The sequence below is a fragment of the Pyxicephalus adspersus genome, chromosome 2, assembly GCF_032062135.1.
Source record: "Pyxicephalus adspersus chromosome 2, UCB_Pads_2.0, whole genome shotgun sequence".
NCBI classification, from domain to species: domain Eukaryota; kingdom Metazoa; phylum Chordata; class Amphibia; order Anura; family Pyxicephalidae; genus Pyxicephalus; species Pyxicephalus adspersus.
In genome coordinates, this window is record NC_092859.1 from 40,774,520 (window position 1) to 40,801,221 (window position 26,702).

Here is a 26,702-nt window from a genome sequence, read left to right on the forward strand (position 1 = left end):
AGAATGATACGCTTACAAAAACTACGAAGTCTAAGTTGTCATATGCTGATGGCCTCAATTCTCTCTGAATGATACCTTGAATAAAATAGAAAAATGGAAGTGTGTGGTGACTTTTGGGACGCCCGGTATATAAGAGTTAATTGTCACATTTTCAAATAGAATCCAATGCACAGTAAAAGTATGTGTAAACCTTGGGTGAAAACATTCATATTTATATTGTTTTCTGAAAAAACTAAGTGTGGACTTTTATTATTAGAGTTTCAAAGGAAAACGTGATATTATCCTTACAAAATGGCCTTATCACTGCAAATATGAAACATTTATTTCTGAACTTGTCTTTTTTTAACTGGGAAGGGCACCAATTTTCTACAAGACTCCTATGACTAAACAACTTTAACAAGAAAAACATGACACATTCTGCTTAATGCAGACAGTTCCTATTTTTTTCCTCACTTGCTACATCCTGCTGTCCATTGACTCAGCAAGAGCGGGGGGTGATGAATGAAGGTTGTTCACGGATAACAAAGCCTGTTCAGAGTATTCAAGCTTTTAGCATCTAAGTGAATCAATGTAAATAAATACTTGAAATACATAAAAGGGATTTTTAAGTTTTATAAAATTAGTATTGCAAAAACTCTTGCATAAGTATTATAATATTGAATAACTCTTGCACTGAAATTATAGATTATAAAGGTCTCCAAGGATGTAGTGGAGTTTTTTGAAGTCCTTTGACCCCAGCATGAACAACATTAATACAAGAGAGGCATGTGGTGTTTTCCAATGAACATGTACAATCATTGTAATTTATCCGAAAGCTCTGATAATCCTTGTTTGCCTGGACACGTTGACATTATCCTGGAAAAAGGACCACAAGTGTGTTCAGGGATGGGGAAAGGGCTTTTTGGCAAAGTAAATAGAAATTTCAAATTTATCTGACATCTATTTATAAGTTATGGTTCCATTTATTTTGGGATCTGATTACCACAGTTCAAACTGCAGACAGGACTTCAGATTTGGCATTCCACAAAATGCCAGCACTACAGGAGAATTTTTCAGTGCTTCTACATAATTCTAAAAATCCAAAATGCTGTACTTTTTGTATTTGAACAATATTTTTCACAAATTCACTATTATAATTAATGTAGACATTATTTTGTGTTCTCCAACCTTATCTGCAAAAAGAATGTGAAATGCTTAGATAATTAAAGATAAAATGAGGAGATGCACAGTGCCATTTGACTTGAATACAGTTGGGCAGATGCATTCCCACAAATCTTTCCTGATTTTTAATGACTATCACGTTTGAAAAAAAGTATTGAAAACCCTCTACAATATACGTAAATATTTATTTCATTACTGTGGGAGAAAAGGATTTGCCTGCATGGATACCAATTTTGCTCAGGGTAATTATTTCTGTGTGAAACAAGATTTACAAATTTAACTGTATTAAGACATTTTTACTAAAGATGTCTTGACCTTTTATATTCAAATTAAAGGATACAAATAACAGCTAGATTTTTGCCTGCAACTGTAGGCAACTGACTTATTCCTGAGCAATTTACTTTAAAGAGAACGGGCCAAATTACATCAAAAAGATATATTTTTTGTTTTGTTTTATAGTCTAAACCTTTTTCACGTAGTCCTATGCAAAACTATGCAACCCCCTTCTTCTGCCTTGCAACCACAAACTATACCTACTCCATTCTATTGTTATTCTTCTCTGTTCTTCTAGAGCGCACACTGCTGATAGACATTAGAAGACTTTTTGGATGTGTATCCATATTCTGACCATTTCATTATTTCTTGGTTTTTGTCAGAGCATAAAATCATCTCCACACTGGGGTACACAGACTTTATATTGGATCACCTGTTAAGATTTATTACGTCTCCACTTTGTCCACATATAAATATTTTAGCAGGCATTTGGCTTTAGCTATTCTCCCACAATCTTTTGTGTAAAAGTTTTTGGGCAGTTACAGGTGCTAGATCCTTCTGTCTCAAATAATTCTGTTGTTACAGTGCTAAAGAACTTTTATATCTGAGAAAAAGGATTTTAATAAATAACTAAAAGTATAGACCCACAGAAAAGTGGCAACATTGTAACAGGCGTGTGCAATTGAGCTTGAAAAGATGTTTGAGCAATAACCTTGGATAAAAGTAGCTATTGATTAAGGCACAGCGGGGCACTAGGCATGGTAGTAGCCTTGCATCCCCCTTCTTTTTGATTGGCAATGATTATGACTACAATAAGCACAGAATACTTATCCCATTTGCATTGTCTTAATTGGCATATTCTGCCCCATCACTCACCAACAACATTTTGTGCATCTTTCCAAACTTACAGACAGGTGCATATCTTTAACCAGTCACACTACTCCTCTGGTAGTCAAAAATTAAGCTTTCCCCACCTACTAGATTGTAAGCTCTTCGGGGCAGGGTCCTCTCCTCCTGTATCACTGTCTGTATTAGTCTGTCATTTGCAATCCCTATTTAATGTACAGCGCTGCGTAATATGTTGGCGCTATATAAATCCTGTTTATTAATAATAATAATAATAATAATAATTAAGCTGGTTAGGCTACGTGTATTGAATGTATTTGCAATAACAATATATTTTTTTCTTTTTGTAGATCACCAAAAGCTGGAACGTGAAGCACGAATTTGTCGTCTCTTGAAGCATCCGAACATAGGTTAGTCAATCAATTACCTTATACATAATACATACTATTGAGACAATGTGCAATTTTTACATCTGAAAACAAAAGTTTACAATAATTGAGCACCATAGCAGATGCAACATAATTTTTGCACTATCTCTGACCTAAAGTAACTGTGTGTTTTGAATTTTAACGCTAACACTGGAGGGAAAAACACAAGGAGTGCTGCGTTGTTGGGTGCATTCTGTAGAGAATTTATGTATCTGCAAAACTCCTATTGGCTGGGTTATCAAGTATTAAAACAATATGTACTCCAGGTAAAATGAACAATATGGACTCTTTACTGGATGAATAGTGCACATAGCACAATTACTTCATAGGTGGTACTCAGTACATTTGCCCATTTCAACCTAAAGTAGACTTAAAGTAACTAGAGTTGCACTGTAGGTAGGTGTTTATTGTAGAAAGAAACAGGTGATATCCAGCACATCCCAGCTTCTCTTGCCACTACTAAATTAACTCCTGCACCTTACATCATCCCAGCCAATCAAGACGGCTGAAGATCAGAATGCGGAATAGAAGAAGAAAGAAGATGGCAGATCCCGCAACAAGATGCAAACTGGTGAGTATCTACTGAGTTTAGTTCCGCTTTAATACCTTTAAATTACATTAAAGTATACCCATGTCCATTGATCCAATGTAGTTGATAGTCTCCACTCATAATACAACATGTGCACTTCCCATCTAGACTCATAAACATGTCTAATTGCTTTACCACTGACCAAAGAGAAGAAAATTAATCCGGTTGATTAGTTGACCAATGGATCAGTTGGTCAGATGTAGATTTTACATTGGATTCATTGAACTCCCACAATTTTATCAGATCAGAAATTGTTTGGAAGTGAACAGAGACAGAGTTCCCCAACCCCACCCGGTCCTCTGTTACTTGGATGTTTACATAGGACACTGCAGTCTCCCCTTCTGCTTATCTGTGGTTGGTGTTTTGAGAGCAAGCCTAGTTTACAAAGAGTTTATATTGCTTTAATTTTATTTGTATTTGTATTTGATTACAATACCTCTTGTTTAAATCTACTAAAAGCCATTAAACAAATCCAAATTACTGCAGGTATTTATTATTTAAATGTAATTATTTAAAGCTTGTAACTAGCATGGGTATCTAAATTTGATTTGGTATTATTCCCTTGTACATCACTAAAAGTCACTGGACAGGATTGACAAAAATACTTCTGCCGGGAAAACAACTCTTACAAATGTAGTTCAATTGTATATTTGGCTGTTTTGCCTAGAGTTCAATAAAATAGATTCTACACTTCTACTATTATGTAATGCATGTAGCATTGGAAATCAAAATTTTCTGGAACCTAAGATCAGATGGTATACTACATTAGCAATTAAACAAGACACCCACTTGGACATACGCTGTGTGTTGTTGATGGCTTTTCCTGCACATCCCTCAAAATGGGAACCAGCCAGACAGCAGCTGGTAATAAACTTATCTGAAGCAATATTAACAATTTACATATAGACTTGGCAACTCAGCAGTCCCTTTTTCTCTAGTGCAGGATATGTTAACCAGAGAATACTGATACACTGCTTGCGTTTTCAGTTGTGCCTTATTCATGGACACGCTGGCACTGCCTAGCTCAACAACCACATTGCACCCTACAGTACTTTACCTTTTTCAGATGCCTGTTTATCCAGAAACAAGAAATTGTGAGCAGGCAGCTCTTTATTCCCATGACATTCTGGGCCTGATGTATCAAAGCTGCCCAAGACTGGAGAAGATACACTAATAATTGAGAACCTGGGTGATCCAGCAAACCTAGGATGGAGTTGCTAAAAATAAATTGGCAAATGTTTTTTTCCAGACCAGATAAATCTAAGGTTTTCTGGACCACCCATGTTCTTCCATGATAGTCTATTTTCCTGTAGAACTTTAGTAAATCAGGCCCTCTATGTTTCTTCTGTAATAAAACAAACTTACCATGCATGGAAGTTACGTCATTCTGACCTAGCCAATCAAGATGGCCAAAGACCAGAGCCTGAAAGAAAACTGTCTGAAGATGTCAACGCTAGTGATGGAGCAAGGAGAAAAGTTTAGTTCAGCATACACATGGCAATTGTGGCATTTCTAATTTTGTAGCAATCATTTGATTAAGGTTCTTTTTTTGTTCTGGCTTGACTGTGCCCCTATGCACAAAGCCAGTTCCATAAAATTGGCACCATTTCCCACAAACACATTTTAAAACTTTGTGGAAACAGAAGTTTAGGGGAAATCTTCCAAAGAGGAAAATCTTTCTGGTAGCACCTTTCTAAAAGCGGAAATCACCTAACTTTGGAAAGATCTCCTGTAACTTGTCTGCTGTGTCTTTGGGATGAAAGAAGGAAAATCTCTCTTTTAGGACATGCATATCAAAATAAAAACTTATAGGAGACTCAACCATTCCCTACTCTATACCTCTATGCATTGCTAAAACGTGGCTCTGAGAACCCTTCTATACAATATTTTTAGTCTAGATTGCAAAGAGTACTATGGAAATTGTAAATTATCAAGAAAGATTTTGAAAGCTTTCATTTCAAGTAAATGGTAGCGGAGCTTGTGAAAGTTCTCTTGCACCCAAATCCTGTTTTTTTTCAGGTTGTAAATAATTACACTATTCTATAATGTTGAAGATGTTTCACCACTCATCCAAGTAGCTTCTACTACTTTCTCTCTTTAAAAAAACTATGGAGTAGTGCTCCATTAAGAACTAAAATTGATCCAGATGCCATCTGGGCCCCATTCAAAGAAACTTGCAAAAATCAAGTTCACTTGATTGATTACAGGGGTACCACTCATGGTGGCCCTGCCTTTGGCTAAGCTATGGGGCAAGTTAAATGTCTGAGTTATTTACCCAATTGCTAGCAGTCTTATTTTTAGACTAGAACTGCATATAAAATTTGTAGTAGCTCAATAGATTACATACGAGATAAGAACTGTAGGTTTGTTATTAAGTTGAATTTGGATGTAAGTCGGAACAGGTACATTATTTTAATAAATGCAATTAGGACAGATGTTTGTCTCAAGTGTATCATAAACAAAGCAAGAAAAAAAAACTTTATGAACTGTAGACATTCATTAACTTCTGGAGCAAGCTGTGCTTTCATATGCAAAAAGAAACAACTGCAAAATTTGTCTTGGTCATTAAAGAGTTACAAGATGTTACAGCACAGCTCTTAAGATCACCCACATCCTCAGCTGTGTTTAGCAAAAGATTTCTTCTGCTAGTCATGCAAAACCCCTCCACCAAGCCTCCGTTCTGCACATGAGTGAGCAGGGAAGCCCCGTTCGTATCTAGGAGTCGTTCGTATGTCAGATGTTCTTAACTCGGGGACTACCTGTTTTAGCAAGCAACAAATGGCTATAAATGGAGTAGGCAATCATCTTGAAAGTAGAAGGAATTAATCTTGCACAACTGCACAATGTGTTGGCCATGTGCGATTGATCAATGCAATAAGCTCCCGTCTATTACTTGTGTAGCTTAGTCTGCCAGGAGCTATTAGTTTCATCTGTTTAGAGATCATTTGCTATTAATGCTAGTGCGATTAATCGCTTGTGATTCTAATAGCAGATTGAGCTATTACAAATCTCTTGTGTAGCTCTATTGCCTTTCATTGTCTCAAGCAGTTGACCAAAATTGAAAAACAGAGATGTTACTTTACCAGAGAGAGAACTCTTCGGGGAACAATCTCCTGGGACAGTCCCTGAATTATATTATATTAAATTATATTTCACAGGTAAAGGTTATGCTTGTATAAAAGAGAGAAAAACTACCATGCTGAGCCATTTGAAGGCAACATAATTTGTCAGCTGCTGCAGCCATTAATATTTTTGTTTATATCTTTTAATTTTACCCTCATAATATTCTACATAAACACAAGCAATAAAAATACTTAATGCAAATGAAGAACACAAGCACCTGACAGAGCAGCACAATTTTATGTGTAGACTTCTGCTGCTGTGGTGATACTGCTGCACACATACCAGCACACATAGTGTAGTGCCAGGGATTTATTAATGTTTCATATCATTTATGAGCAGCCTGTCAGGTTCAATCTGTCTCTCCAACACTGGGAGAGAACCTTTCTCTCTCTGTATATGGGACATGAGAACTGCCTTTTGCAGTAAGGTTTCCACGGCAACAGAATTCAGAAGCACACATGGAAATGCAAGAGTAGGCTGCACTCATAAACCTACTAAACGGATGTATACAACAATAAGAAAACAATTCCACAAGACTATTAACATCAAACATGACTTTATGTGCTAATTAGAGCAAGAAAACAACATTATAATAACCATTTCGGTTGACTTTAGAGTTTAATGATTTGCTTTGCAATCCTACCTGTTTCAATTTAAAATGAGCTACCGCTCAAAGGCAAACCCCTAACAGCAGAAACATTTTAGATACATTTTATGTGAATGTTTTTACTGTTCAACTCACTGACAATATTTTTCAGCCTGCCTTGTAATTTATTGACTCCTATCCCTCCTGTCCCTCATGGCTAAGCAGACAACATTACTGCTGTTTTCTGATTACTGATATCTACAACACCGTTCCATGATAACGTCCCAATTCCAACCATGCAACACCAGCTGGGGGTACTAATCCACTTGGTTCACACCACAATTTGGTAGTTCCCTTTCTGAAAAAACAGCAGAATGCTGCATATCACAATAGCTATAATACTTGACTTTTGGAACAATAGTACTATCCTAATTTATATGAAAATTCAGTAATTTAAATAATTTGTGATGTCACATTTCTCTTTTGGTTTTTAAATAAATTTGTTCTTGTACTAAAGCAAAACTTTCACCAAGAAAAAAGGCCTTGATCACTCTGCAAACCGAGTCCAGTAGGACTTTTTTTCTCGCGAGGACAGGACAGCAGATGTGGCCATTCTGTTCACATCATCCAATCTCACACATGCGCAATGTAAGATTGGCACTTTTTTTTACATTCTAGGAAAGTTCTCTATGACGCATGGATTCTGGCATGTGTAGAAAGAGCAGCATGCAGCCTTCTGGGACAAGTGACATATGTATCCCAAGGGATTGCGAGTTTCCCCTTTTGTCTTTACTACTGTAATTAGAAAAAAAAACTAAAAAAAAACATATTTACATTTTATACATTTATATTTGAAAGAGTTAGCCACCCTTTTATATAATTTTAATATAACTGGTGATCTATCCATGCCAATTGGATTGTTCATGTTTAAAACAGCAGCTTACCATTTCCTAACCTTACCTCTTACAGTTACCCTTGTGTTTTTCTGTATGTAGAGCCAATAGAAAGCACAAACTCCTACTAAATTACTAAATGTTATACAAGTGTTTCAAGCTGTGGACCCTTTAGGGTCATGTTGACTTAATGACAGCATCAACCATGGCTAATATCATATAAAGCAGTTTAATCAAACTACTAATGTTTTGGCAGCTTTCGTTATGCAGGTGTACATTATGTTACCCTGCTGTGCACACCTGCTGCATACAGCTAGTCTTCCTATGCAATATTTAATAGATTACTACAAAACAACTCAATTTCTTCTTTATGTCCTGTCAGGCATAATATGGGAATAAACAATGTAACATCAATACATCCTTACTTAAAACAAGCACAGATCTACCCACATGTAGATGATAAAATCCCTAAGAAATTTTCTTCCCAGGGCAACCACATTTTCTATCACCCTCTCATACACTGTTTCTTGCCTGGGAGCGCTGAAGGAGCTGTCATTTTATTTTGTATTATTTGAATAATTAGTTACTGAGATGACACGAGAGGAAACAAAGGGAGGCAGAAGAATGAAGCTATGAGGGTACAGCATCAGAACAGAAAAGCTATTCCTTCAGGATAGAAGAAGCTCAAGGTCACTAATTATTATGTAGAATAAACTCCAGAAAGATGTCTTTATAATACACTCTGTGCTTTTAAATAAGACTTTAATAAAACCTCAAATCTCAGGACGAGATATCATGAGAATTGAGAATTGAGTGGTACATACTAACATGAGCATCCTGAAGCTGTAAATATCAATGCCTATTGAAGGTCCTGGTACACAGATGGGTTTGATAGCAGATGAATTTCACTGGTAGGTGTATGTGTTGATTTTTGGAATGTATAATTACTTTCCAAAGTTTTAATAAATATAAACCATAGGCACTATTTTCCATAATTTATGTTGTCTGCATTTTGACAATTTTCTGTAATCCAAATTACATTTTCTTTTGTGTATTTTTTTGTTTTTTGAATACCTTTAAAGAGACTGTGAATTATTTTAAAAATTGTATTGACATTCTCTTAAATAAAATAACTTTTATACACAGCTCTCCCATTTATACTCAAATCTCTGACCACCACTGCATTGTATTGCTGAAGCAACATGCCAGTTTCTTTAATAGAAAAAAAGATAAAAAAATGATACTCACCTATCTGGTAGCTTCTTTTCAGCACTGCTGCCTCTGTCAGACTTACATTCCCGTAGGAGTGTTACATCCCTCTATTCCTCACCATACGTTGTGGTTCCCTCTGGCAACCCCTTCTGCACCGCTGTGTTCTAGAGTGACAAAGGGGTCAGAAGACTGAACATGGTGGGGAACACTTAAATTAAAACACTTTCAGAAAATTGTGATTCCTTTAGAAGTGACAGAGCTGAAAGAGCTACCTGAGAAGTAAGTATTAAAAGAAATGGTATTAGGATGTATTGATTAACAGGATCATTGTCAAAGGAACTTGCATGGGTGGATTTACCATTAGACACAACATGATTTTGCCTATATGCAACAGGGCCAAAGAGGCAGCTTTTACCTCTATATACCCTGTACAATTATCAGACAGTAACTAACTACCACTATAATACCCACACATTTTTGTCCTTGATAGGAATCATTGGAATCAAGTAGTTGTCAATTTAATATGTTTCAAATAATTATTTTTACCATCCAATTGAATAAAATGATTGCACTGAATTCTGGATTACATTTAAAATGTCTGTGTGTGTTCAGCCAGCATTTATGTTAGATTAATGGTGTCAAATTCAGAATCACATGAAATTGATTTTGTTTGGAAAGACAAAGTGCACTTATTAGTGCACACCAAATGGCAATCAACACTTAAAGCGTATGCCAAAGCTTATACCATAGCATTACTTATTAAAATTCTAGTCTAACTATACATTTAGGACAGGCATCCAACTACTCATACCTCCCCAAGAACATAATTTAGGGAGCATTCAACTGTTTGCAAGATAAACCTTCCCAATAAAGCTGTGACAACATTCTATTTAGAATGTGTATGTTACTAATATACTGTAAGGTATGGGATCCAGTTTAAAACTGCACTTTGTATATGGAAAAAAGTGAAATAAGAATTTATTTTATTCTAATTATGTAGCTAGAAGGCTTCAGTTAGGCTCTAAAGCACAGCTCATGCCACTAAGTGGTAAACAGCGTGGAAAGGTAGGAACATACACCTTCTGAAAATCCTATTAGCCCTTACTTGTGCATTACTTGTAAAGCATTCATTGTCAGTAAGTGCCTCATAAACATATTCCATGATTCCAAACAGAATCAGGAATCTCTTTCCCCATTGCTCAAGGCCCCTTTTTTGGCAATGGTAGCACTCTATTCAGATGCTGGCACTGTAGATAGGTAGGACATGATCATTTCTTTGTGGCAATCAGACACTGCAGTGGTAATGTAATAACATGACACGGCTTACATAAGCAAAGGGAATGTGAAGGAAACATAGCCAACTCTTGTAAATGAAGGGTGCCATTACATGACCATGGGCTCTGAGACAATTGCACACAGTGCAATCTCCCTTAGTTCAACCTGGCACATTTTAAAATACTGATCACACTTTTGTGAGATTTGCTGTCCACATTTCTGTAAACATGGCTGTTAAATTTACCACTTCCAGATAAATGCACCTTGATTCTAGCATGACCAGGTTATACACTGCAGCTGTTATCACACCTGCTCTGCTGGAAGTAGGTCAGAGCTCAGTATGTTTCTAGGGAGGAGGGTTTTAAAAGTTGAATGCTGAGCTGTTCTGTCAGTTCCAGGGGACTGCACACAGGCAGCTGCGATATACAATGACAGCAACTTGGCGGAGAAGATCAGCATTGAAACTCATCCCTTTGGACAGTGAGATGTTTTTCACCAGAGGAACAATTTCTGACTTCACTGCAATTCAGAGGTTCTTGGAATAGCTATGGATGCATAAAGGGCACAGATGGGCTTCAGAAGTTTTAAAACTGGTTACAAAAATATATTTTTATCCAGGACATAAAAAAGTCGTTTATTCAGGCCATTTACATACAGTACATATACTGTAGACTCAATAAAAAATCATAATTTCCCATAAAATGTATTTCAGTTTTGGGCAAAAAGTATTTCTTATATTTGGAAGTGCAGAAAAAGACCTTTATAGCCCAACTGAACCCTTAGTTTAAATCAGCTAAATACATGAATGTGGAAAGTCAGATCTGACCGGCCACACCTCAATAAACCGCCTTCTAACACAATATTGAAACCTGCCGGTATGATGCATTTGGTTGTGTATTACAAAACATCTTAAAAAAAACATTCTCGCATATTATAATGACATTAACCATATACCATTACAACACTGCAACTTATATAACAACATTATAACCACCTTACCCCTCAGGTCCTCGAGGACATTAGCACCTTCACCACTAGTAAACCAGGGATCTGCAGTTCTCATTGATATCGCAGACTCCCAGGCGCCATCCCATTGCCTTGGGAACAATATTAACTATGCATACTATCGATTAACAAATGATCATCCACTTACTGATGAATTACCATTCATGAGACCCCATAACATAGATGGTTCTCCACACCATTTCATCACCTTCTCTGCACACTGCCCTTGAAGGACCTCAAACCACCCATCCCTGTACCGCCCACTAAATCTATTCAATACCAAAAAAGTAAAACAACAAAAAGGTGGAGGGATAGTGGGAATCACCTTTCCATACTAACTGGATCTCTGCCTTACCCTCTCACCCCCACCCACCCATATGACTTCTTTCCCCATCCACTAATTACTTTATCCACATATCTCTGCCTTCACCCCTCCCTGGCCTCACCATCCCTTTAACATTTAGCCCTATCTTTGCTTGTTCAGCCTTCCCCCACCAGTCATGCTGGTCCTACACCTAGCTCCTTCCATTTGCAGACTTTATGCCCTTCTTTCCAGCTATAATTATACAAACACTGTTTAATGCCTTACAGTTAGTTTTCACATGACACATGACCATGACATTAGATTGTGAGCTCCTTTGAGGGACAGTGAGTGATATGACAATGGACTTTGTAAAGCGCTGCATCATATAAATACTGGCTAATAATAATAATAGTCAGGTAGCTCAGTCATTGCAGAGGCCCAACAGTCCCCTACATATTCATACCATAAATTGTGTAATCAGCAAAGCCAATTTTCTCCACTGATTGAAGAGCTTTAGATAAGATTCTGGATGTTGCGCCATCACTACTAATTCCAATTTCATTGGCACTTCTTTAACAACAGATATCTTCTTTAGTCTTTATTAGTCTTATTAAGTGGCTTTGCTGGTATAACTCCTACACATCCATCCTGGTATTGTAGGCATTTTATGGCTACATGGTACCTGCTCAAAAACCTGGCATCATAGTAGGGAATTTATTTGCAAGCTGAAAAGTTATGGGACGAAAGTCATCCATCAATGCAACACAATGGTGCACCTATATATATTTTTACTCTTTCAGTTACTTTAATAAACCATTCTAAATTGTGTTATAGACGCAGGCTCAACCAACATTCCTATCATACAAATGTTACTTGTGGAAGGTAGGAACAAAGCAGCAAGATGGTACAAAATGTTCTATAATACCAATATGAATGTTTATTTCAAAAGCCAGTACCTTGTTTATTTAAATTTAATAGTGGTTAGCTCAGAAGCAATCACAGCTTTATTTGCAGACACATTACATCAGGTGTTATTGTGATTTTAGTTTATTTTAGTAATAGATCAAGTGATTGATTTACCCACAACCACAAGCGTGAACTGTGATATTTATTTGAAAGATGGAAAATAGGTATGATAAAGACTGATAAATAAATTATGATAAATAATATAATCATAAGCAAAAATTTTACATACTTAAAGCACCAAAACCCATTAACCTTATTGCCAAACTAAAATTTTCCAGAAAAGCATTACCTGTAAAGAAGTAAGTATTTTCCCATTACTTATATTACTTATATTCAATCATACTTTCTTGTTGTCCATACTGCAAAATGCAGCCCCATTGAAGAAGAAATGCTGGTAAACTTTCGTCTGCAAACGTCACTTGTGTGAGGTTCAGTCTACTGTGTACTTTATAGCACACGGTGGTTTTTAACATATTTCTACTTAGTTACTTTACCCTTTAGCACCATGAAGGTCAGTAGGATGAACCATTGAGAATAGTGGGGGATGCTCCCATCAAATCCTCTAAAATGAAGCGACATTCAGCAGTGTGGGTGGCAGAAGTGGTAAGTATATATTTCTTCACTGCAGGGACAGCTTTTTTGAGGAATTTTAGCTTTGTCACAGGTCTCTTTAAATACTTAAAGTACTTGCAATGTAGCCCTGGACAAAATTATGTCCGCCCTGTATTAGGTTGTCTTTGGGGCCGGTGCTGACAGTGTTTGTTGAATATACGCAGTATGCTTTTGACATCAATTTGACATTCTTATCAGAATTATTACAGATGTGGTTGACCTTCAGAAATTTGTCTTTAAAAATTATTACTTTGATGTTTTTTTGTCCCATCACTTCCTGTTACAGTGACCACCATCTAATTTAAACCCCTTTCCATTATACAAAAGCAAATTGTAGAGCAAACTTTTGCCAATCTTTGGGAATGTACTAAATCAAGGGTTTACAATCCAAGTGAATTAAGTCTGTTTTTGTAGTTTTGTAGCAGGTGACCTATGTCTAACATCTTATAAATATGTGCAGCTTTGTAATTTTTAAGATGAAGGAGAAAAGAGCCTTACATATTAGAGTCTAGATGTTACCTTTAAAATTTTAAAAAGACTTTGAAATAGCAGTTCACAGTCACAGAAATCAGTGGCAAGCAAATAGTCTGGTGGATTGCAAGTGAATTTTTGGCTTTTTTTTAGAGGAGAATACTAGTTCCAAGTGATTCATATAGCACAGGAGTACCCACACTTTTTTTGGCTTGCGAGCTACTTTTAAAATTACCAAGTCAAAATGATCTACCAACAATAAAAACTTGGACTTAATAACTCCTGTGCGTGGTAGAGTTTATTTTGAAAGGCAGGGCTCTGGGATCTGATATCGACCGAGACCCCTGATATAGCATGTCCCCTGCTAGGCAATTGGTTTTTCCCATTACCATTACAGTGAAGCCATCAACTTCTACATCAATACAAAGTACAGTTCTAAAGTAGTTAAAAAAGTGCACGCCACCTGAAAAAGTTATGTATTTGTACATGCCTGTTTCTTTCAATCTTCAACCAATCTCTTCAAAATCATTTAAAGCTCTTGCTGCACAGTATGCTGCATCTACTGGTTCCCAAGTCATATTAGTCACATAGTGGGCCAACTGACAAAGCCACAGCACACAATGGGGGACCAAGGCATCCACTAACACCAACCAAGAAGTGTTGGACGTGCAAGATTTTGCTGAAGGCCATACATGTTAAGCAAAGCAAAGATAAGAGGGTAGGAGGATAGCCAAATATGACCAGCCTTACGTTTTAGCTGATTTAAAATATTAAAAGGCCTTAAAGTAACCCCTTATTGGACTATAAGGTGGGTTTTGGATTGCAGGGCTGTAGGAATGAAAGGGTTAAAAAAGCTGAAGTCCAAAAGAACTGGACAATTTTGGTAGACTGGCACATATCAGCTGGAACTGCCAGTGGTTGCAAATATCACCTTTACAGATTTTGTCATCAAGTAACATTTTCAAGCGATTGTTTGCCACTCACTGTTGATGCTAATAACACCTAATAGATGCATTTAAATCTAAGTGCAGAAAAACACATTGGTAATACTAGATGGTTTACATGTTTCTGCCTAGGAATTACAGAACATTGTGTCCTAGCTATAAATGTCCAAGCTATTTCAGCCAGCACATTATTTAAAATATTCTAACCTAAGAAAAGGGCTAGTTTATCTATACACTTATATACAGCAATTGATGGACTGTGGATACGGACCTACACTGGAAAGGTTGGTCCATGTGGTTTGATTTAAATTTTAAAGAAATGTTAAACTATGGCCCATGGCTCATAAAATGGTATTACACTAAAGCCCTAATGTTCAATATGGCAATCTGAATTAGCTTAGAACACATCTTCTGTGATTTGGTGGATTTGTTAAGTGGCAACTGATAGCTTGAGATGTCAGTAATGGGGATGCTAAAGCTAGCTGGTATCAATACTGCATAATGACTTTACAAAACTGGGTTAATAGCTTTATGTAATGGCATGTTTACTTTGAAGGGAACTCATTTCTCCCCAACAGTCACATTATACCATAAACATAAACTCCATTCCTTGGTCCCAACACCATTCCCCTATTAATAACCACAGGACAATCAGTTTGGGAGCTGCTTATTGCTACACCCCTTCCTTTTAAATAATGACCCATTTTAAATATCCATTTATTAACCAAATCTTAGTAACAAAAAAATATAACAATATACCGATAAATGTTAACATTACGTCAACAGTAAAATAATAACAACCAGATAAAACAAAATATTGATAGTATCATAACATTTTATAGTTGCAGGCCCTTGACAGCTCACCCAACTATGCACCTTATAGGGGATCTGCACCCTAGGTAACTGTTCTTAGCCACCCCTTAATCTAACAGCTCCGGAATGAAGACCTTCCTTGCAGCCCTATTTTAACAAACACTCTGTACGTTTAACTTGAGGAGATGTCAAACCATAGTTTACTCTTCCACATATTTCACATCACGCCCAATGATGAGAGTTTAATTAAAAAATTGAGATCAGACATATAGGCTTATTTTATTGCAAAAGCGAGATTACTTGTCTATTCTGTAATAAAGAACCTGACTGCTTGCAGTTTTTGTTTTTTGATGTTTTAGTTACATTTTAAAACTCCTCCAAGAAAAAAACTTGTTTTCTAAGATTCAATGTATATGCACTTGAGTAAAGTCACAGTATTAGCATGGAGAAAATGACTTGATTGGAGCGATTGGAGCAATTTTAAAAGATCTTCTCTTTCTCCTGTCTGGGACAGAATGTTATGGAAAAATTTCTCAGCGCTACACCGACAGTATACCTTATGGGGTACAAAAAAAAAAAAAATTAATAATATTAATATACAGTTTCTAAAAAATCTGTATTTAGTGACTGCTACAGATTCATGGCAGTAAAATATATAAAACTTTATCATTATAAAATTTTGTTAAAGAAGTGTTAATCCATGATTTATATGCAATGTAAAGAAAAGTTTTACACCATATGGTAAAAAACTGTAACTCTACCACACAAATTCATTGTAAGGAGAGTAAAGATAACACGTTTATGAATTTATATAGTGGACATAGTGTATGAACACTCATTTAACAGTACTGTAACCTTTTGTTGGGTATCACTGTTTCTGGTATCCTTACTCTAAAACTTAATCTTTAATTGATAATAGGCTTTATTGATGGGGTTAGTTTGATGTCATATTGAAGTGCTTCTGAGATAATGCAAAATTCCTTGGCAGAAGATTCTGACCTGTAGTTGATCTGCTTGAAGTAAACAAAAGACTGTTGATAAATGCTCTTAGTTTCCTACAAGCCTTTATATAAAATACATCAAATGATACAAATACATCAAATGATTTTTTTAAGCAAAATCCTGTTTTCAATAATTGTTCCACCTTTCTTTTATCTCACTGCTACTAATTTCTCAAACCTTTTTTTTTAGTGTCCATGATGGGCCCTTGATTTACCAAAAAAAATAGCTGTTCACATAGCAAAGTGAGTGTTGTCACTTCATAACATGAAGTCCTATGTAATATTTTTATGAAAACTTCAGATTTAAAAGATCAAAAGGACTTTTAAAATGAAAGTGGAAACATTTATATGCTATTTTATTGATTGGGCTTTTGCATACTCCAAACTTTCTGTAAAATCATTGTATTTTTATCACATTCTTAGACTCTAGGTAGTCTAAATGTCATTTTCTCACCAACACTAAACTGTGACCTTCTGGGATTTCAGGAATTGCACCAGGAAATATGATTTTGAAAAGAAAGCACAACAGCTGAGTATTAGATTTAAAGGCAAGGAGTATAATCATAGATGACTTTCTATTGCCAATACAAATGAAAGGGCCAAACAGAGCGAAAGACTTGAATTGCATTTTGATAGAAATATAGGAGAAGGATGTCATGTTAAAATGATGTGTTAAGGGTAAATTTAAAATTTAGCAATTTATTTTACAAAGATTAAGGGTGACACAGTTCAAGCTATTATCATATAGTTTTAAAAATAAAGCTTTTTTTTCAATCATGGGTTATGCTATGCTAGTTTATTATTACTTTTATATTGATAGACCTTTATGCTTTGGATTTTATACTGATATTTTATTTTATTTTTGCAGCAGTCTTTAAATACTGGTTTTCTTGGAAAGTTTTTAAATAATCTGTGCCAGATTTTTGTTCCATTCTTATAGTAACAATAAACAAATACCTATACTTGACACTTGTCTTGCGTGTTCCTGTGCATTGCATTCAGATACACATTTTGTAAATATATGCTTATGTTAACACTAGTGGGAAAAGTGCTAACAACTAGTCTGCAGAAAAAATTTTCACAGTATTGAGCTTCAATAAGGGTAGGTCCCTCTGCAGCTCCGGGCATTGGCTGGGGCCAAAGAGTCATGTCGGTTGCACCATAATCTAGCAACTATGTTCTGGCAAAACTAAAGATTGGTTTGTTAGACAGTGCAAGGCATTTCAAAGGTCATTGGTGTCAAACTCTGGCCCACAACAATATTTTTTTTGGCCCGCAAAGGAATCCTAAATATAAATTGCAGCTGGCCCGCCACTTCATTGAAATATCACTGCTACTACAATTCCCAGCATCACTCGTGTCCATTGAGCAGCTGCCTCTCTGCTTATGCGTGGCCCTGCATTGGACTATTTTATAGACACAAGTAATGCCAGGAATTGTAGTAGGGGTATCACTTGCACCTATAGACCAGCAGGCTCCCTGCCTATACGTGGCCTCGCATTGGACTGTTTTATAGACGCAGGGAATTGTAGTAGCGGTGCTATTTCAGTTTCAAGTTTGGCCCGCGACTTTGTCTAAGTTTTTAATTTTGCCCCACTGTGTATTTGAGTTTGACACCCCTGCTCTAAGTGAACATAGATTGTTGGTGATAACAGCACTCATATGACTCCCAGTTGAGATTGGAGGGTGACAATGAGGCTGGACTGAGCCAAGGTGTTATATAAGCACAACAAACGTTTTATTTTCAGGTTGTCAGGATAGCACAGTTTGAAAAAAAAATTGTGGAGAGCAGTGATTTTAGATCTACTTCAACTTAATACCTATGCAAAAAATGTACCCAGTATAAAGCAGTAAACCTATTAATGCTGTCATTTGCATCTTAGAGCGAGCTATTATTTGAATGTCACTTTAGAATAATCGTGTGTTTCAATTTATTTGCTGTTCTGCTTGTAAATTGTTTTGCAGTGCTGCCAGCATAATTGAAATAGATTAAAAGTGTTCTGGTTTCTTTGAGCAGTAATTTTAAAAACCATTAAATATATTATTTGAGGGGTTTTTTATACGCTGTCATAAAGTGTTGGTCTTTATCAAACAAATAACAATGATTATACCAAAGATGGAACTATGACAGTGCAGACAGTGCTATGGATGGTACTGAATTTGAAAGGTGCTTTGATAGATGGAACTTATTGGATTTAGATGCAGAAAAGCATCAACACTGGTGAGAAGCAAAACAATTTAGTACCCACTAAAGCCTGAATGCTACATGAAAGATTTGGCTCTAAGGAACCACCAGAAAAGTTTACCACCTTAGAGAGAAAAGCGCTTGGGAATAATGCATTTATATTTATAATAGCATGTATACACCATCTTCTTAAGAGATTTTGTCTATGCAGCATTTCCTGGGATCTTAAATCATGCACTAAGAAAGTTGTGGAAAACTGAGTATAATATCTAAATGTCCCTATGACTGCAGTTGGGCACCACCATCCTGGTTGTCAGCATTCCAAGCGCCCTGTGACTGTTTATTAGCCTGGGGATTTACATTGAAGCAGAACTAAACTAAAAAAGAACTCCAGAGCTTTCCTGGATTGTGTCTCACACCGTCCTGGAATCTTCCTTTTTACCAGCACAGAGGAAGCATCTGACACCCTCATCTTCTTCCATCCTCTTTTTTTGGCTATATCCCTGGATATTGCACTATGCAGGAGCGTGATAAAGTCACTGTCAATGGGAAAAGAAAGAGTGCTGATCTCACTGCTCATGCGGGAGATCAGTATTCTTTTCCCATGTATGAAAAAGGTCTTTCTGCGCATGATGTGGTTATCCCAGGAGGTTCTGCGCACCTATTCAGCCTTTACCGCTGTGCCAAAAAAAAAGAAGGGGAGGGGCTTCACTTTTTTTTTTGCTTTTTAAAAAAAAGAGGGTTCCAAGCTTTTTAGAAAAAGAAGATACTTTTCACCTTGTATAAAAGGATTGTCTACCCTTTTATGTAAAGTTAACATTTTGGTGATAAATCTATTTTAAATACCTATTCTGGTGTTGGTTACTAATTTCAGTTCCTCTTCCTCCTAAAATCATATAACTAAAGCCTTAGTCTAATTTGGCATTTAAATTTCCCAAACTAAGGAAATGCTTGAAAAATAAAACTTATAAGGTAGATTTAAATGCAGGGACATTTGAAAGTATGTTATGCATGAAAGAGCCCACCCTATATTCTAGCTCACGTCACTTCTCACTGTCACTTTTTTATTTGCCTTACACAAATGACTTTCTGTTTTTTTTTTTACTTTATTATCCCACGCTCTCCCACAGCCTCCTTGAAAAGATGGTTTACTTTCCCTAACATGTTAAGTAGGAAAGAACTACCACTGTGTTTTTGAAATGTTCGGCACCAAGATCAATTTTTAAAGCACTGTTTCTTCAGATTTGTTTAAGTAACCGTAGCATATAGTAAAATAAAACATAATCCTCTTAAAGTGTATGTAAAACATTAAATATTTTTTTTTGTGAATACACATGCCATTTAAAAAATAAATTAGCAGAGCCTAAATGTTTAAATTTGGTGTAGATTTCTAATCGTGATTCACCAGTTGATCCTGCCAGTTTTTCAGTTCCTATATGCTTTCCTTGTGACAACAATAATCCAGCAACACCCAAGAAGCAGTCACTACTGCATATTGCCTGTTTTCAATAACTGTTCTTGTACCCCCACCCCAATTCATTTCCAGCTTGCCTTTACATATCAGTGCTGCCTTGTACAGAAAATCATACCTATATCCTGCCAATCTTTTTGCACTGCCCAACATACTTTCCTATATCACTCTGAAGAAAGTGGCAAAGGAGTGGACATTGTATAGCTCCAAGCAAAACCCAAGAGTTTAATCATGTTAGTTTTATATGTGCCTGGAGCCGAATGCTTATTGTCATTAGATGCTGAATATTCATTTTGTTGCAGCTAAGATGTTTCCCGTATACACTCTGGCCTAGAGCGAGCGATAAAAAGGAGCATAGAGGAGGGCCAGCATTACTGGGCAAACAGGGGGAAAACTAGCAAAGGGTTAATTTAGTCTCCGAAGTTAATGAGAGGTGACCTTAAGGGAGGAGGAGGTGAAGGAGAGGGCAAGTAGATAAAAGGTCAGGGCCAGGAAGTGCGAGGTCATTAGTTTAGGAACGGATGAGAAGAAAAATTTTACCTCCCAGTAGCCCTATTTATGTTAGTCGGTGTGGGTTTGAGTTTTTGTTTTGTTTTGGTTATTGGGATAGGCGTTTGAGGTGCTTGGGGGTTATCTGGTAAAATGTTGTGGTGAATTGGGGACCCATCGTTGATGTGGAGTACCCATTGGTTTGGTAAAATTGGTTTATTAATATTTGGTCGTAGTCTGTGGTTAAAGGAAGGTTATGTAGTTTCTGAGCTGGGTGGTTTTGTGGCTGGGAGCAATTATATATACATTTATCATGGTGAAACAGACCACCGGTGTAGTTGGGTGCCTACGAGGACCAGCAACCTGTGAAGCTAAAAAATTGGTTAATTGTTTGCAATAAGGTTAATTAATGCTTATTAAGGTAGAAATGTTAATTTATGTTTTAGGCATTTATGTTATTTGTTTTAAGTATGGTTTATATTGAAGATTTGTAATTGTCATATTATTTGAATATTTATTTGTTGTAGTAAAAGGCCTACGGGCCATTTAAACAAAAAATTATTGTGTGGGTATTTGAATATTATATATAAGGGGGGGTTAGTATTGGTTTGGTGGGGTCATGGGTTTTTAGGGTAGATAGGTTGCTAGATCTGTTTTGTTGCATGATTGCTACCAGGACACATTGAATACAGAATATCAAAGCCCAGCTAATTAGTATTTTTTTTCTTTTTGAATACCAAAAAGTTTGCAAATATTCAGAATATAACTGCCGTTTATGTCTTAATTGGGGATGATTCATTTTACTTCCCGATTAGTTACAAATAATCAAATAAAAGAACAATAATAATAGGAAAGCCCTAGCACATAGGTCAGGTTTTTGTTGCTGTGTGCACCTTGCTTTACAGTAACTCCCATGCTAAGATACTTGTTTTGGCACTGCCCCTATGACCAAGTGTCCAAACTCTGTTGCACAGGGGAGGTCATGTGCTGCCTTTTACCTGAAAGCCTAGAACGCATCACTTTTCCCTTAATAGGCAAAAAAAAACAGTCTCACTTTAAGCCTACAATCTCTACTCAGCTACTTATAATATATGATTTAATCTAAAAAACACAAGTACACTTTAAAGGAGCAATGCTGTACTTTACAATAAAAAGTGACAACAAATCCTAAATCTTATGCCACCGTGTCCTTAATCTCCCTTAGGCTCCAAAGTACAAATGTTAGTCATTGTAAATGGTAACGACTTGAATATAGAAGGGTACAGCCCAGTGATTTGGAAAATGAATTAGAAATAGAAACACAATGGCAGAATGTTCCAAATTTTTTGTGTGTTCAGAATGTGATGTTTTGTAACTAGTGGAGCTCTTTGTGGAGAGAATTTGGTGGCTCTTGCTGTGTAAGTGTAGTGTGGATGATGGGAGAATTAGGCTGCAATTAACACATCGAAAACTAATTGCCAGGCTTAGAATGTGCACTTGGGTGTCAACGTACAGAAATAGACAAGTATTCCCTCGCTGCTCATTGTCTCCAATGCTGCTATTAAGTTGTCGCTGTATGGTGTCCCCCCACCTACACTGTCCTCCCACCACAGTGTGGGGTTTTCCAAAGCTGAGGGGGTTAAGGAAGAAACAATTAGAGCTACAATTATGTGATCAGGAGTTCAAGAGCGCCTCTTGTGTGCCATGATTTTCCTGTAAAAAACAGCTCCCGCCTAATTAAAAGAAAAGGTTTAAAAAGAACATTCAATATAGAACTAATTAATACTCAACCTATTTTTTGACTGTCCTATACATAAAGGAAACATTGAGGATATTTCCTAAAATGTTAGAAACCTGGGTTTGATAACAAGCACATCTAATGCACTAGTTAACCCTATAGTGACATAGACATTTCTTGATTCTTCTACACTGCCTTAGGTAGAACGAACTTTTTTTCATTTTAAATAGTTTGGATAATGATTAAAAACCCGGGGGCGGGGGTAAATCTCCCATTAGGAGACAGCAATAAAAAAAAAAAAAAAAAAGTTCGACCTCCTCCATATTCAGTGCAAAGCTAAGGTCAGGGATAGGATTAGAGAGGAAAGTGGGGGGAGAAGCGAACGATTAATAGGGGGGTCAGACAGGAAGTGGGGGGAGTCAGAGAAATGGAATGAAGAGTAAGGGAGAGTACGTTTGTTAAAGGAGACGGTTGGGGTCCTTGGAGGGCATCTTAAAAGAGGGGCGGTAAAATGAAGAACCATCTTTGGTGGTTAAAACTAATTGTAATTGTTGTTGTTACTAAGATGGTATTGTTGGTATTATGGTTATTTATGATTAAAATGTTATAATGTTTAATGTTTTACAGTTATAAAAAATAAGTTTTATATATTTTTAATAAAAGACAGAGTTTTAATGTAAGGTTGTGACAATAAAGTGGCCAACTAGGCCATTTCCCACCAGTTGGATTGAGTGTCATGGTATTGGGTATGGCGGAGGCGGAAATGGTGGAGTGGGGGTGGTAAGGTAAATAGGGAGGAGAATGGGGGGGAAAAGTGGGTAGAGGAAGCAACAATGCTTGCTCCCTGGGTCAAGTAAATATGACAGCTAAATCTCTGTAGTTATATTTATATTTACAAATTTCTTTTAATTCTAATGTAAGCTTGAGCTTTACTTATTTGTTAACAATACTTTCTAAGGTGAATAAATTGCAAAAAAAAACCTCCCTTCCTGACTATCCATGCTGCTCCATTGTTGTACATGGTAAAACAAATCCATTCTAATAATCACCTACCCCATAACTGATTTATAACTTATATTGTTTAATGAGGAAACTAAGAGGAAACTAGAATTTTCTAATTTTGTAAATCTTTCCATATTCCTTTATATGTTTCTCCTTCCCTTCCATACTACTCCTTATTTGTCTGTGGGACAAAAGAAGAAAGATCTCCCCAGTGGGATACCCAATTATATTAAAAAAGTAGGATGATTAGGATTGGGGCACAAGTGTATACAAGTGCTTAAAATACACCCTTTTTCAATTAAAGGGAAAAGAAAGATATGTTTGCATACTACTCAGTGCATAGTACATCATGATCATACAGTGACAGATTTGATATATTTAAGTTTTTCATTATGTAAAGATGGCTACATGTTTTATTGCATAAATGTGTTCACTTCCCTTTGTTTTGCAGTAAGGTTGCATGACAGTATTTCTGAAGAAGGACATCACTATCTAATATTTGATCTGTAAGTAACCTATAAATATTATCAATATAACATGTATACTAGGTTTATCCATCCATTGATTGTGTTTTAACATTTTTACATTTTGCTTTTTGTCTTTGCAATTTGTATATTATATAAAGTAGGCGGATAAGTGAAAAAAAACTAATAAACAAAAAAACTAATAATAATATTAATAAAAACTTGCAATTAAAATGCAAGTTAAATTAAAAAAATCTCATATGATCAACAGAGATTTACATGCTGTAAATTGAAAACATCTCATATGATCAACAGAGATTTACATGCTATATACTATATACATGTCTCCTAAACTTTCTCCTAAAATTTCAAATATTTCCTTTATTAACAGCCACCCCAGCCCCGTTCTCAAACACAAATGCCTTTAAAAAGCCATTAAAAAATAGTTTATATACAAAAAAATATTAAAAGTACTTGGCTTTCAGAATGCATTCATGCAATGGGCTTCAATATAAACACAGACAGAAAAAATACGTAGAAGATAGAAAATGTAACCCTCCTCCCCCACTGTACATTTGACACAAGACACCCACAAGACATATCTACTACACTACTTAGATATATTTTTCTTTTTATTAAAAGCATTTGATGTGGTTCATCTGCTCTTCTGAATCAGGATCTGTTCATAATTCCTAGAAACTTGGTTGTAAAAACAACTCATTAACTTTCTTTGGGAATCCATAAGCACTTCTTACTTAAAGTTTGCTTAGTACAGTTTATGAGAGATAACAACTTTTGGCTTTCTAAAACATGTCTTTCTTGATCACTAATCCAACACAGACAAGTCAATCCAAGACATAAAAAATAAAAAGCTTCCATTCATGCTATTTTTCAATTTAACATGCCATTTTTAGTAATATTGAGGGTGTTAACTAAATGCTATATAAAGTATGTATTTGCACCAGATGGTTTGAAGATTAAAAAAAATTTCCTACCTTTAACCTCTTAATCCGAACTTCAATACCATGCCAATAAATCATAATATAAATAATGTTATGCATCAACATTTACTTTTGTAAAAGGTAATTTACAGTGACCATCAGCTCTCTAATATGCAGTTTATAATATAGTTATGATTGATAAAGTTTCATTTGGAATTAAGAAGTGAGGAAACTGGTTATTCTCACAATACTGCCATGGGTAAACCCGGGAAAGAAAATGTGTGGCTATTTCCACAATCTCCTCATGCAGATATAGACCAAAATAAAAAAAACAATGAGGAATCATAACTTCTCTCCTTTTCCCAAAACTTAATAAAAAAAGATTTCCTTGGTCTGCATAAAAGTTAATGAAATCACTTTATTATGTTTTTTATTTATTTAGAAAAAGATTCTTTATAATAAAATGTTGGAAAATGATTGTTTTTTTATAGTAAATACAGCAGGTTCTTCATTCAGACCCTTGTATTTATAAGGACTAGTGTGTCTTCATATCACACGGTAATCATGGCTGAACTCATGGGCAATGTCTCTGTCTGCAGGGTCACTGGAGGAGAGCTGTTTGAGGATATCGTTGCCAGGGAATATTACAGTGAAGCAGATGCCAGGTCAGTGCATTCTGTAAATAACAAGGGTCATTGCAGTGTTTGTATTTTTTTCTGTTCTCTCTTTTGCCATGCATCTTTGAAAGCCTAAATTGAATAGTACTCTTTAGTAAAACCCTAATTGCCTGGCACATTTATTAATATATATAATTACTGAGAAAACAGACAGCTTATTCTGCCCTTCTTTTATCATGTATTGCCATTCCTTTTCATAATGAGCTTGATAACTAGCCAAAATGCACTAGCTGAATTCAAAGATAAATTCAATACATTACTTGTCTTACATTTTATGTCTTGTTTTTCCTTGATAATTAATGTGCAAATAGGAGAACAAGAGTCTCTTTTTTTACCAGCCACTTGATCCGATTCTAATTTGTGACCAGACTTGGCTCCCTTTAAATCCTATATTTAAGATCAACAAGCGAAAGAAGAGGCCATTTACCTGTGAGCCATCTACACATGCACATTATAGAAATGATAACTTTTGGTAATAAGTGTTAAAATGAGAGTAAAATCAGTTGTGCGCTACAAGTTTCCCCTCAATACGTTAATTGCTTCTGTCTGCTATTTCAGTACACAAAAAGGCGAAGGACAATATCTAGGTGATCAATATTGTTTGCCCTAGGCAATTACTAAGGACTGTGAGAAATGAGAAAATGAGATAAATATCTATATAATGAATGATAGGGAAAGCTGAGAAGAAGTTGGTCTATTATTTTTTGGTTATCCTTCAACCTTAATCCCATTTCCTAAAGTTCTACCGGCACAATAAAGTGACCTTCATCCAACTTAATATTTCCCAAAATAGTTCAGGAGCCACGATTGAGAGTAAATATATTTGGGAGAGTCAGTATTGGGGCATTCAGAAATGTCAGCTTAGAGAAAGCAGCACAAACAAAAATTATTAGAATGTAAAAAAAAGTCTATTTTCCTAGTTCCTAGTCTAGTTCCTTTCCTTTAGGAGACATAATCCTGCCCCTGTACAAAGCATTGGTCAGACCACTTCTGGAATATGCAGTCCAATTTTGGGCACCAGTTCACAAAAAGAACATTGTGAAATTGGAGAGAGTGCAGAGAAGTGCAACTAAATTAATAAAAGGAATGGAGGAGCTATGAGGAGAGATTAGCTGAACTGAATCTATTCTCTGTTTAGAAGAGATGTTTAAGGGGGAATATGATCACCCTGTATAAATATATAAATGATCCATATAAAGAACTCTCTTCCCGATTATTCACTTTGAGATCATTACAAAGAACATGAGGGTACTC

At 36.0% G+C, this 26,702-nt stretch overlaps 1 protein-coding gene across 2 annotated transcripts in view; it reads left to right on the top strand.

Moving 5' to 3' along the window:
* Positions 1-26,702, top strand: part of CAMK2A (calcium/calmodulin dependent protein kinase II alpha) — a 114,798-nt gene that overhangs the window by 42,142 nt on the left and 45,954 nt on the right. For both annotated transcript variants that reach the window (XM_072400558.1, XM_072400560.1), the window contains exons 3-5: positions 2,631-2,690; positions 23,818-23,872; positions 25,371-25,436. In XM_072400558.1, coding sequence (XP_072256659.1) covers positions 2,631-2,690; positions 23,818-23,872; positions 25,371-25,436 — 181 coding nt within the window. The remainder of the gene's footprint in view (positions 1-2,630; positions 2,691-23,817; positions 23,873-25,370; positions 25,437-26,702) is intronic.